This window comes from Physella acuta, unplaced genomic scaffold (genome assembly GCF_028476545.2).
Source record: "Physella acuta isolate Inbredline_101_S28 unplaced genomic scaffold, ASM2847654v3 ptg001122l, whole genome shotgun sequence".
Taxonomy (NCBI): domain Eukaryota; kingdom Metazoa; phylum Mollusca; class Gastropoda; family Physidae; genus Physella; species Physella acuta.
Genome location: NW_026732639.1, coordinates 72,228 through 85,089, shown reverse-complemented (window position 1 = coordinate 85,089; position 12,862 = coordinate 72,228). Strand labels below are relative to the sequence as shown.

The 12,862-nt window shown below is 33.9% G+C and overlaps 1 protein-coding gene across 1 annotated transcript; it reads right to left on the bottom strand.

Moving 5' to 3' along the window:
- Nucleotides 1-326: 326 nt before the first annotated feature.
- On the bottom strand, nucleotides 327-12,862 carry LOC131956002 (uncharacterized). The gene is made up of 14 exons (XM_059320333.1): nucleotides 12,655-12,862; nucleotides 12,083-12,208; nucleotides 11,365-11,655; nucleotides 10,103-10,239; nucleotides 7,550-7,754; nucleotides 6,730-6,930; nucleotides 5,737-5,814; nucleotides 4,985-5,248; nucleotides 4,023-4,367; nucleotides 3,396-3,506; nucleotides 3,134-3,161; nucleotides 2,464-2,501; nucleotides 1,138-1,332; nucleotides 327-673 (listed from the first exon to the last, which is right to left on the bottom strand). Exons 2-14 carry the CDS (start codon nucleotides 12,138-12,140, stop codon nucleotides 618-620), a joined length of 2,007 nt encoding a protein of 668 aa, XP_059176316.1. The 5' UTR covers nucleotides 12,141-12,208; nucleotides 12,655-12,862; the 3' UTR covers nucleotides 327-617.

Sequence of the window (12,862 nt, the reverse complement as noted above, 5' to 3'; positions counted from 1 at the left end):
AATTTTAATAGACTACAGCGGATTTTCTCATAAACGGACAACTTTTATACACATTGTTCTGCCGCTCAGGGGAAATTCAAGCGCTCACACCAAAGACTAAATGCCGCATTATCAAGCTGTTAGGGTTAGGTGATTTCAGTTCAAGTCAAAAGTCTGGGATTATTATTCATGTTGTGGTAACCGTAGTACAAACAGAGTTTCTTCCAGGCATCTCTTTTAGTCCACCCCTCCCCAAATTTCAAGAGCCCCCCCCCACCGTAGAGAAAAGTCTGGAAGAAACACCGAGCATAAACAAAAGAAATCCTCTTGTTTAAGTTTCGTGGAAGTTCTGTTCATTAAGCGGTGTCACAGACACTAGCTCAATATAACTAAAAAAAATAGTTAAAAAATATATCTCTATTCTCTCTAGATGTGTACTGGAAGTAAAAATCATAAAAATATATTGGAGATGATTACGTTACGCACACAATACCAAATACAAAATATAAAAAAAATGAAATGTATTATAAATCAGTAAAGTATGTAGAGTGTAATTTTTATTTACATGACTTGTGTGATTAAATAATGGCCAAATTTCGATATGATACACTTTTACACAATCCCCACACATACTGATGTTAATTTTGATAAACTGTATCGACTTCAGGTTGAGCCATCGCCTCATAATCTCTTTCTGAAAAATATACATATGTTATATATATATATATATATATATATATATATATATATATATATATATATATATATATATATATATATATATATATATATATGCAATTTGACTTAGTTTTATCAAGGAAATGAAATGTATTACATCTAATGAACTATCGCACAGCCAAATTTTCTTTTAATGGCTAGGTTGTTCACTTTGTAACATTTAATTTAATATCAAAATATAACTAATGATTGTGTTTAACATATCATTTGTTTTGCATTGAACATTGCCTGTTGTCCTGGCATAATACTGACCAAACTATCGCATCGAATGCCGATGTCACAAAACACATGAACTCCACCTAACTTGCCACATAGACCGTCAGGTTCTTTAAGTGTAACTTACTTGTATTGCCGGTTGTTGGTTTGAACAAAACCACTTTATGACTGCGTAACATTATTTTTTTAAAATTTAAATCTCACCGTATACCGGCCCGATCTCCATACTATCATATGTTTCCTGTGTTTCTTTTTTCGTTTTCTCCGCCGGTTTTTCTTTTTGTTTGCCGGCTTTTTTCTTCCTCTCAGCCTGAACGTCTCTTTTAACGCCGGCTTCATCGTCCCTTTTATCAACCGCTTTCACTACAGCATCGTTGCCGTACACATTGCTAGTCACATCTATCAGAGAATTGATTTTGCTTAGAAACTACATCGATGGTTTAAAACAGCTATTGAGTGATAATAAAGTAAGTAAGCGGATGGTATGGAGAGCGTTATTGATTGATTATAAGTAGAGCATTAGAGAACAAAAGCCGTAGAATGTACAGACAAATCCTACATCTACAAGATAGTGTCCATTATATTCGAACATTAAAGAATAATTAGTAATTCACACACACACACAGACACATACACACTGACGCAAATAAACACAGACACAGTTCAGTGGCGGAACTAGAAAAAAAAGGCTCCCCCGCAAAGAAAAAATTAGGGCCCCCTATATATATATATATATATATATATATATATATATATATATATATATATATATATATATATATATATATATATATATATATATAAATATATAATCTATATCCAAACTGAGGAATTTAGTCTATTTTATTGCAATATATAACCATTTTGAGAGAACAAACCAGAAAAAATTTAGTCTAAACCAATCAGGTGTGTTTACTGAATTATGAATTTGCTGGTCAAAAATATATAAAGACGTTAGCTTGATTCGTGAATGGTTTCTCGCGTTATGTTTATTTTTTTCATTTTTGGCTTTTATAATATCAATTTTGAAAACATTGATTTTTATATCTATACTATTGTATAGTACGTCTTATTTAAGTAACAATTCAGAGAATTAATTGCTTTTTAATATACATAGTACAAAACTATTTAAATGAGCTTTGTGGGCATCCCTATTTTAAAGAAGGGCAGTAAGCCATGGAAGTAGTGTGAATGTTTACCTACCTTTCAAACTATAGCTCTTGTAGATTTTAAATTATTTTTCTACACAACAATCTCTGCTATAGTAGACCTGTTGTTTTTTTTTTTTATAAAACCACTTTCAAGATGTATGAAAAACATAATTTTTGAAAAAAAAATGCATTGTTTTTTGGTCGGAACTGGGCCCCTAAACGTCCTGGCCCCCCCCGCATTGCGGGGTCTGGCGGTATGGTAGTTCCGCCCCTGACACAGTTACACACAAACATTAAAAACAATGTACTAACAGATAAGGCCCAACCATTGCTGATGTAGCTAAAACAAATAACTAAAAATATAATTGTAACTCATTACCTCTGTTTCTGTTATTCTTGCGAGCAGATCTGAAGAAACTGAAATGGGAAAAGCTAACACTAAAATACGCCTTGTGAGTATATATATATATATATATATATATATATATATATATATATATATATATATATATATATATATATATATAATATATATATATATATATATATATATATATATATATATATATATATATATATATATATATATACATTTATCTATTTATCTATATATAGATATATTTATATACCCATACTTTGCTTTATTTTCTCGTATATAAAGTATATTATAAATTATTGTAATTGTGCGAAACTTCTAAATTAAGAATTTTTGCAATTTTTACTGCATTTGTCTGTCAGTATGTATAAATAAGCTACAATAACTTGAGTACTATTTCAGTAAGGCGGAAGAAAGTTTTAACATAAGCATGAGATTCTCTGTACTTCATTTCTATCAATTTCCGTTTCTGAAAACTTTTAGTCTCTTTGTGCTTTTTTTTTCTCGATAAACGGATGAGGTTTGTCACAAAATTACAATTTCTATGGCCCGATTCCACTGGAAGTACCATCCAACCTTTATTATTATATACGGAAATTCTAGAAAGTTATACGGAGCGGACTGTCGCTTTATTTGAAATAAAGATTTAATGATCATGAAAAAAAACACTAACCTTATTTTTTTACAATTGAGTTTTACACCTGTAATCAAAATAAGTTTTGTTAATATACTATTAGCATTGATTTCAAAACGCAGATAAAATATTTTGTAAACAACATCGGGTTTTCACTAAAATCTAAGTCGAGTTGAACAGATTTTAGTTACGATAAATTTGTTAGAGACACCCAAGACACTTGCCCCATCGAACATGTTAGTTTTAATATTTAAAATTAAATTTAACATTAGCTATATTCAAAACATATAAAAAAACTTACCTCGTCTTCTTAAATGTAAGACCAAGACAACAATTAAAACGATGATGACAAGGGCTGCTATAACCCCTCCAGCTATCGCTCCGGCGTCACTTGACTCAGTCTCTCTCTTTTCTTGAACAATGCGAGAGAGAAAATAAAACATTCTTGAGATAGTTCAATATACTTCAAAATAGTAAATATTTTTTTTACTTCATTTGTATAATTAGAGAAAAGATAAAAATAAATTACCCTCAAGCATTGTGCAATCCTAATTATACTTTTTAAAATAAAAATTTCCTACAGGTAGGCCTATTCTAATGGTTTAGTAAAAAATATTCTGTTGGAACGTAATAAAATAGCGGTAGTGATATCATTTTCATTATAGATTAATACGCCATATTAATTTACCAATTTATTGCTTTATAGAATAAACATTATTTTTAAATGAAGATTTTTATTTTGTTTCGATTTCCTTTTATTTAATTTCAGTTCGTTTATTTTTTCAATTGAATTAAACATAATTTTGAAAACTTATGTAAATAATTGACAATTTAATAGTTTAATGTTATTTTTTAACGTTTATTATTCTATTATTTTTTTTCAATATTATACATTTATAAATATATTTTATAGCATGCTATTATTTACCTTTTATTATTTCAAAAGTGTACGTCACTTCTTCCAATGCGTCGTTGTAAATAATGAGTGAGTAATTTGCAAAGTCTCTTTCTTGAATGTTGTAGATAGTAAAATTAATACACCCAGCGTTTATTCTAATAGGGATGTAGACCACAGTATACAGAAAACTGTCAGAATACGATTGACTGAGGTTGGTCATGGTGGTGGTAATGTTGGCGAGGTGTTGGGGTTTGAGGATCTTGTACCCGGAAGGAGGGGGGTAGCCGGTGATACAGAACTGTACGGTGGCGTTGTGTCCGACTCTCCGAGTGAGTTGACCGGTGCGGGAGTTGTCTTGATCAAGTGTGGGTTCACCTTGTTGGATAGGATTAGAATTAAGCATGTGGTAGGATATTTAGACTTAAGATTATCACCAGGATTATTGAAGTGATGGGGGTATGGATTTTAAAAAAAATCGGGATTAGTATAGAGAAAATATTTAGGGATAAGCATAGAGATATCTTTGGGGATTGCATAAGCGATAGATAAAAAAAAATTGATCAGGGGTTAAGAATACAATTAAGGAAATTTTTAAGGATAAGATTAGAAATATGATTAATCAAACAATTGGCTGCAGGGATTGAGACATTATAACGAATACGTTTAGCTCGACTATTATCGATCACTATTAAGGAGACGAATAGAGCTAACACCCAGGATATTGTGGGGGTTTTGTTTATGAGGGTGTGGTAAAATGGTAGAGCGTTCTATAGCTAACCCAAATGTCTCGAATATTCAGATCCATAACTCGAGTCCGTACAACGTCCCTGAGTCCACCCAGCTCTGAAGGGTACCTGACTCACGTTAGGGAAAGTAAAAAGTGGCTCGGTATAGTGCTAATCCCTTCATCGAGGTAAATAAATTAGATGAGCTCTACTTCACCTGCTCCAAGAATGCTTAAGCGGATTGGATCAAATACAAAGAGCACTTACACAGGACGTAGACTTGCACGTATCGCCGTATCAACACCTGGGGAATAATGCTGTTCCACGCCTCGCAGACATACATCCCTATATCCTGACAGTACAAGGGTTGCCTGCCCCTGTCGGTGATGGTGCCGTTGGTGCCCTCGTGTCTGATGCTGAGGCTGCCCGGTGGCTCGCTGCTGACGTCACACTGGAACGTGACCTCGGTGCCGTTGTCCACCTCAAGGATGGTGACGTCATTGGCTGTGAACTTGACCACCTCGGCTGGGACTGTGATGGAGAGATTTGAACAGTGTGGTGTTTGAAATAATGGGGTGGCGCTGATGTGCGAATGATTGTTTTTTTATTTGAAAGTATCAAAGACGTGACTGAGAATACCCAGCTCTAAAGAGTACCTGACTTTATATTGGGGGAAAAGATAATAACTTCGGTATTGCATTGATTATGGTACGGCGTGGCCTAGCGGTAGAGAGTTAGACTGCTAACCCAAAAGTCTTGATTTCGAATCCAGTTCCAGGTCAGTAGAATGTCACTAAGTCCACCTAGCTCTGATGGGTACCTAACTAACGTTAGACCACGCCGCACCAAGAGCGGGTTGAATAGGCGAAGAAAAAAAAGAAGAATGCTGTTCTCTGTTTACTGATACTTAAAGCACGAGTCTTTCATGCATGATATAAATATCCATCAACCTTGTTGAAAATTTGAGTGGTTTGATTTTTAGTTTAGATCTAGTAAAAGTGAGTTGACCATGTACATACCTGCAAATTTAGGTGAAAACGTGACGTTTTTTCCATTTCCCAACACAGACCTAGAAGCACACACTAACGTTCTGTTGTCTGTGAGAAAAAGAGTTTATAAGGGAAAAACGTTGTTTACTCAAAATAAATACAAAAAACAGTTTCTGATATTACATTTTCATAAGCCGTAACCCCATATAACGTTAAAATTGCGGGGTCGGCGTGGTCGAGTCGGTAAAGCTCATGGTTGCTAAACCGAAAAGTCTCGAGTTCGAACCCTCGGGCAGATGAGGCTCGTTAGCTGGGGACAGCCACTCTTCTAGGAGAGACAACTCCAAAATTAAACAACTGCTGCCTTGTAGTTTGTTCTTGGTAGGACAAAGGCTATGGAAGCAAATCCAAAAAGAAAAGCAGGCTGAAATCGGAGTCAATGGCCTCAATGGCGCAAAACCAGTTGACACGTAACGCTTAATTGTGTTGGAGGCGTGGTCGAGTCGGCAAAAAGCACATGGTTGATAACTTCGAACAAAGTCTCGAGTTCAAACCCACTGGCAGATAAATCTCGACCACCTTCAACACTAATAATTAAGAACGAAGAAGAAGAAGAGTTAAAATTGCTTCTATTTGCCTAGCCCAAACACGACTATGAAAAATTGTTTCGTAATATGTTTAGTGAATATTTTACTACATGTCTACCTATGAAAAAATATTTATCTAATGCGAAAGGGGATATAACACAATATATATTTTTGGCAAGCTAGGTTGATTTGGTCGTTAAAATCGTCAAACACCATTTAACAATGACAATATTTAGCGATCAATTCAATGTCCAGATATATGTTGTCAAATTATTACAAATACAAAAATAATGTATTAAAAAAAAATTCGATAACATATAATTTAAATAAATAAAAAAAAAACAACAACGCGAAAAGTGTAATGGTATATTTTCTTAACACCCATCCATTATACAAAAAATGTGGTAAATTGAAGGCAGTGTTATTGGAGCCTAACCTTGTGTGTAAGAAATAATTAAATTCGGTGAGGAATCCTGGGTCCAGTTTCTGGAGCTGTCCACCCAATAGGCCTGACCAGGGGGTAGTCCGGGGGTGGCCAACTCGCACGTGCAGTTGATCTTTTTATACGGTAGGTAGTGCTGCATCACTTTGCCATCAAAACAGTTTTTATTGAGCCTGACTTCCGGTAAAACTGGGTCTGCATAGATTAGATTAGAAAGGCATATATTTATTTATTTAAAAAAATTATTTAACAAATAAATTTAAAACTTTCACTAGCACAATAAGTGCACAAAAGGATCTAATAATTTCATACTTGTGTCGATAGTTTCAAGCCAACATTTCAAGCCAAAAATTTTATCCAACTTTTCTAGTACTTGAATTAAATAAAAATTATGCTTATACTTTCAAACCTTTTAAACCTTACAATGTCAAATAATAATAGTAATGCCGCCACATTTTAAACAAAAACAAAAAAATAAATAAAAATAGGACTATTGTAGCATTATTCTAAAAACTCTGACAAAATAATATTCCAGTAAGCCTACATTTAATACCCACACGTAACCAAAAAATGCTCAAAACATACCTTATAAACACTAATTAAAGCTGTATTTAAAAAAAAAATGATAAGCAATAATTGTACCAACAAATTAAAAACTTTTACTACAAGTTAACTTATGCCTATAACAAATGTTTTAGAAACTTTTACCTAAAACAAAATGTTCATTTTCTTTAAACTTGAAAGATAAATAGTTTTACCAACAACAACAACAGTTTTACCGAAAAATTGTATTACTTCTAACAAAAGTAATCACCTAGCTCAATGCTCTCGACACTGCTATTCATTTTGACGTTGGTAGGGGCTGTGATGTTAGGCCACATCTGGACAAAAAACGACCAGTTTCCGTTAAGTGTCGTGTTCCATTTGACCTCGAGAGTGCAGGTGGTAGCGTAATACTCAGGATCTGACTGGGTTTTGTTCGATTCCACCTTCGACCCCGTGGCTATGCTAAAGTTGGACTGGAAAACACAAGGGCATTTCAACAGAAAGAAAATACATCCGTTAAAAAAACCTTAATAAAAACGAGCTTATAATGCACAAAAATACGGAAAAAGATACACACATTTTCTTTAGCTAAAATAATAAAAGTTTATGTGTTGATCGACAGATTTTAAGTAAGGTTAAAAACTGAATTTCGGCCGTTATTTTCCAATTAAAAAAAATCCTTTTTAGGAAATTGTAATAGATATTGATTAAAATACTCAATGTTGACTAAGCTCAGTAAATGTTTTCAAAGAAATTTACTACAAAAACTACAAGGGGGTGGGATGTGTTGCAGGCTGAAATATGACGTAATTTTAGGACGGTGTACGGATTTTTTGGGACAATTTGCCAGAGGCGTAGCGATGGGGGGGGGGAGGCAAGGGGTACATATGTCCCCGGGCGCCGTCCTTAGGGGGTGCCAAAATGGGTTGTAAAAAAAAAATTAAAATCTCATTTTAGCTGCAGTTTTGAATGATAAATATAAAAAAATATATTGGGGGGGGGGGGGGGGGAACAAATGAAAAGTTTGAGGGGGGGGGGTTGCAACTGGAAAGTTTGAGGGGGGGGGTGCCAAATTGAAAGTTTGTCCCCGGGCGCTGGGAAGGGTCGTAACGCCTCTGCAATGTGCTGCTCTGGGGGTAGTGGGGAGCTAATATTGTTTTAAAAAAGCGTAACGTCGTTTATGATTGACCCATACCAGCAACACTAAATTACCAACCAGGGATCGATATCAACAGTGAAAAAAACCCTTTTAATTTTCTTTTCCTGTACTTCCAAAATAATTCACTTGTTGGTGAAGTAATATTTCATAGTAGTCACTCATCGTACTTTATAGAAAAAATCTCTTAGCTATTTCGATGAGATAGGGTTACTGTATTAAAATAGTCTATATCTACTGAGGTAGATAACGACTTATCTACAAGGAAGTGTATGTATACCATTATCAACCCATTTATTTACAAAGAAAGTCACTGTAAACTGGGCTATGTAACGTTTGCCCATTTAACTGTCAAGACAAGAATATATAGGCCAGATAGATAAAAGCAAGACTAAAAATAAAACACAACAGGCTTTCTTGTAACATTTAAGAGGTTTTAGTATTAGGCAGGGGCCATGTTAACAAAGATGCATGGGGAAGTCTAGACAAATTAAATTAATCAATAATATTGCTAAGCTGTAATTATTTGTTGCATTTAAGGGTAAGGCGTAATGGGTAGAGCGCTAGGTTGATAAACCATAAGTCTCGAGTTCGAATCCCGGTGTACTGAGTGCATAACTCGTGTTAGGGAAAGTAAAGTGCTGATCACACCTTTCCTTCAAATATCGAGGTCAAGAGACATAAAACTCCACTTCATCTGCCCAGTGGATCGCCAGGTCTAAAGAAGATTCTTTACTTTTTTACTTAAGTGTAGATTTGCATGTTATTTGATGTAAGTAAAATAGAATATGTTTTTATTTTAGCGCCTTGATTAGCCATAGTTAATCTTGTACCTACAACATCCAGCTGTTTCAGTTAGACGTAAGCCTGATGTTTCTATAATGTATGCACGTATATTCCGTAGCTATTTCATTCACTAACAGATCCACCTCATCCCAATTAGAAAAAAAACAACATCACCACCCCTTACCTCCACTATTTTATTCAAAATAAAAGATTATCTCCCTTTTTAAAATTATAATCAGAACTTACTTCCCATATGTTATTCACAATCAGAACTTACCTCCCTTATTAAAATTTATAATCATAACTTACCTCCCATATTTTATTTAAAAATCAGTACTAAACTCTCTGGTTACTTAATTTACAATCCGAGGTCTTTTCCCGTGGTTTTTTATTTACTATAAAAATGTACCTCCCTTTGTTATTTTTTTACTTACAATTAGTACTTACAAACCCTGGTGATTGTATTTACTGTCATAACTTACCTCCCATGCTTATTTTAAAAACTTGTTAATAATACTCACCTCCCTTACTTATTTTAACACCCCTGGTGATTTTATTTAAGATCATCCCTTACCTCCCCTGTTGAAATTATTTAAGATCATCACTTACCTGCCCTGGTGATTAAAGATAATCACTTACCTCCCCTGGTGATTTTATTTAAGATCACCACTTACCTCCCCTGGTGATTTTATTTAAGATCATCACTTACCTCCCCTGGTGATTTTATTTAAGATCACCACTTACCTCCCCTGTTGAAATTATTTAAGATCATCACTTACCTGCCCTGGTGATTAAAGATAATCACTTACCTCCCCTGGTGATTTTATTTAAGATCACCACTTACCTCCCCTGGTGATTTTATTTAAGATCATCACTTACCTCCCCTGGCTGCTTCATGTGGAAGCGACAATCGGCCTGCGGATAGACTTTGCTGGCTGTACAGACAACTTTAATGTTCTGGTAGCTGCCATAGTTGACTAGTCTGGGTTTGGTACACACTGGCACCACAGGCGGGGCTGCAAGTACAACGCCAGGTATACCGGTTTTTGTCAGTTAACACAGCAATTGTAATAATTGGTTAACAAATCAACTCTACTTGTAATTCAATGTAATGGTTATCTTAGATTAACAAATCAGCTATACTTGTAATGGTAATCATAGGTTAACAAAGCAACGCTAATTGTAATGATAGTAATTTGTTCTAAAACAAACTTGATATGAATATTACTATGATTAAAACGATTTCATAAAATGATAAATGCACGCAAAAAAAGCGCGCACACGGAAAAACGCACACATATAATTTTACGCACAAAAAATTAAGTGAACATTTTTTTGCTGCCCTTTTTCTTTGCCACCATCTTAAACTTACATTTCGGTAATGTTAAGTTTTTCTAAGCTTATTATAAAAAGTGTAATGAAACTAAGCATACATGTGAGGATATTTGAAGAAGCGGATTAGTCAAATGTACCAAACCAAATTCACGTAACGAAGCTATTAAAGTAAACATGGTTATAAAAATCTGATTGCTTTTTTGGTCACATTTTACAAAAAATTTGATGTATTGGATGTTTGTAGAAATTTCTGAAAACTGAAAAGTTTTTTACAAAAGACAAAAAAAAAAAAAAAAAAAAAAAAAAAAAAAAACAATTTGGTTGTTTTAATTTTGTTACAGTAAATGTAATAATTATGGCGTAAGTGGTTCATGTTGTTTTAAAAAGTATAATTTTTATAAAATTATATCGGCAAAGTTTTTAGTAAATATAACTGAAAAGTAGTTTTTAAAGAAGATCGATCACAGAATTTCTCTGCAGTCAATCATCGTTTGTATTACGAAAGTGAAAGTTGAGGTTATAATTTAGGCTCATTGAAAATAAATAGAAATGTAGACTTAAACGCAAAAAAAATTTATCAAATTCTCTGCTATTGCCATTTTTATACCATTGATTTTTCAAATATTAAATTTTAAACACTTTTTCAAACTTAAGTTTAACAGTTATCGGTAATAATGGAAGAATAGACAAAAAACAAACAAAAACAAATTTATCCATGTCAACAATAATGATAGAAGGATTCTTGTCAACTCGTTGATGTGTTTTAGATACTCAGCCCGAACAAGATAAATGAAAAATAAACTTACAAAAGAGTTTAAGTGGGCAGGAAAATAAAGCTGGTGTCTGCAAGTATGAGCAGTTCCAGACGCCCACGTGAGATCTCGTGACGTTCACGATGGTCAAGGTACTGAAACCGTTAGCCCTGGTCGTGTTGTACACGATGCTGGTCTGGTTCCTGCAGGTGCTGCTGGTGGCGTTGGTGCACGTGGAGACGGGGGTCGTGTCGAATGTCCAGTGCAGATCGTTCGAGGGAGTCGTGTCGGTGCAGTTGAACGTGACTGTGGTGAATTCTTGAGCAGGGTCACATGCTCGTGTCTCTGTGTGTGGAGTGTGGAGTAGTTTAAATGGCAGTACACACACAAACACACCCACCCCACACACGGATAACCTAACAATCCATTAATCAAAATACATAAGTTGCCATATAACCAACCAAGCCAGGAGACCAAATCCTAAAATTGATCCAGCCACAAGAACGAATTCTAAAGTTGCCAGATAATCTAACTAGCAAAAAGACCAAATCCTAAAGTAGCCAGATAACCTAACCATCTGTTAATCCAAATCCTAAAGTTGCCTGATAAACTAACCATGTATTAATCTAAATCCCAAAGTTGCCAGATAACCTATCGAGCCATAAGACCAAATCCTAAAGTAGCAAGATAAGCGAACCAAATCCAAATCCTAAAGTTACCAGATAAATGAACCATCTGTTAATCCAAATCCTAAAGTTGCCAGATAACCTACCCAACAAGCCCACACAAACTAGCAGGAGAGGTAACAGGCTAGCACAGAGTGACGTCATTTATCATCTTATTTGGACATCTGTACATTCATGCATTACACACAGCTCAGCTGGAAGTTATTTAGGGGCTACAAACAAATCAAAATTTTGATATATATATATATATATATATACCTATATACATATATAGCAGCGTATTTAGATACATATATTTACATTTGTTTTATTGCTGTAGTTTATATATATATATATATATATATATATATATATATATATATATATAAACAAAGATACATATATATGTGTGTATAATATATATATATATATATATGTATATGTATATATATATATATATATATATATATATATATATATATATATATATATATATATATATATATATATATATATATATATAACTTTATTTATAAACCCAAATCATTAATTATTAACATTTACATTAGTCTATATTTTAATATTTATACTTATTATAAACTGATACAACACCATCCAATCAGCGATATGTGAAAAGAATCTTAATCTTATGTAACAGGAAGTTAAAACAAAAGCTTACCTTATAACTGTGTAAAAATAAAATAAATATATCCTTCCCTATAACGCTCATAGAAAACCTGTACCAAGTATACCCCCTGCATTCAATACACGCACAGCAATACTCTCTTCTCTAACGTTATTTCAAGCCAAGATAAATCCAAACATGTGAAGTGTCTTTCAACAGCCCTCAACACAACACGACGCTTCTAGGACGTTCTCGGTACAAT

Excerpts from the sequence above, each read along its gene's own strand:
- LOC131956002 (XM_059320333.1), bottom strand. The coding sequence starts at position 12,140 with ATGACGTCACTCTGTGCTAGCCTGTTACCTCTCCTGCTAGTTTGTGTG. Across the intron at positions 7,755-10,102 it reads ACATGAAGCAGCCAGGGGAG|TCCAACTTTAGCATAGCCAC; the intron begins GTAAGTGATGAT and ends TGTGTTTTCCAG. Across the intron at positions 2,502-3,133 it reads CTCAATTGTAAAAAAATAAG|TTTCTTCAGATCTGCTCGCA; the intron begins GTTAGTGTTTTT and ends TTCCCATTTCAG.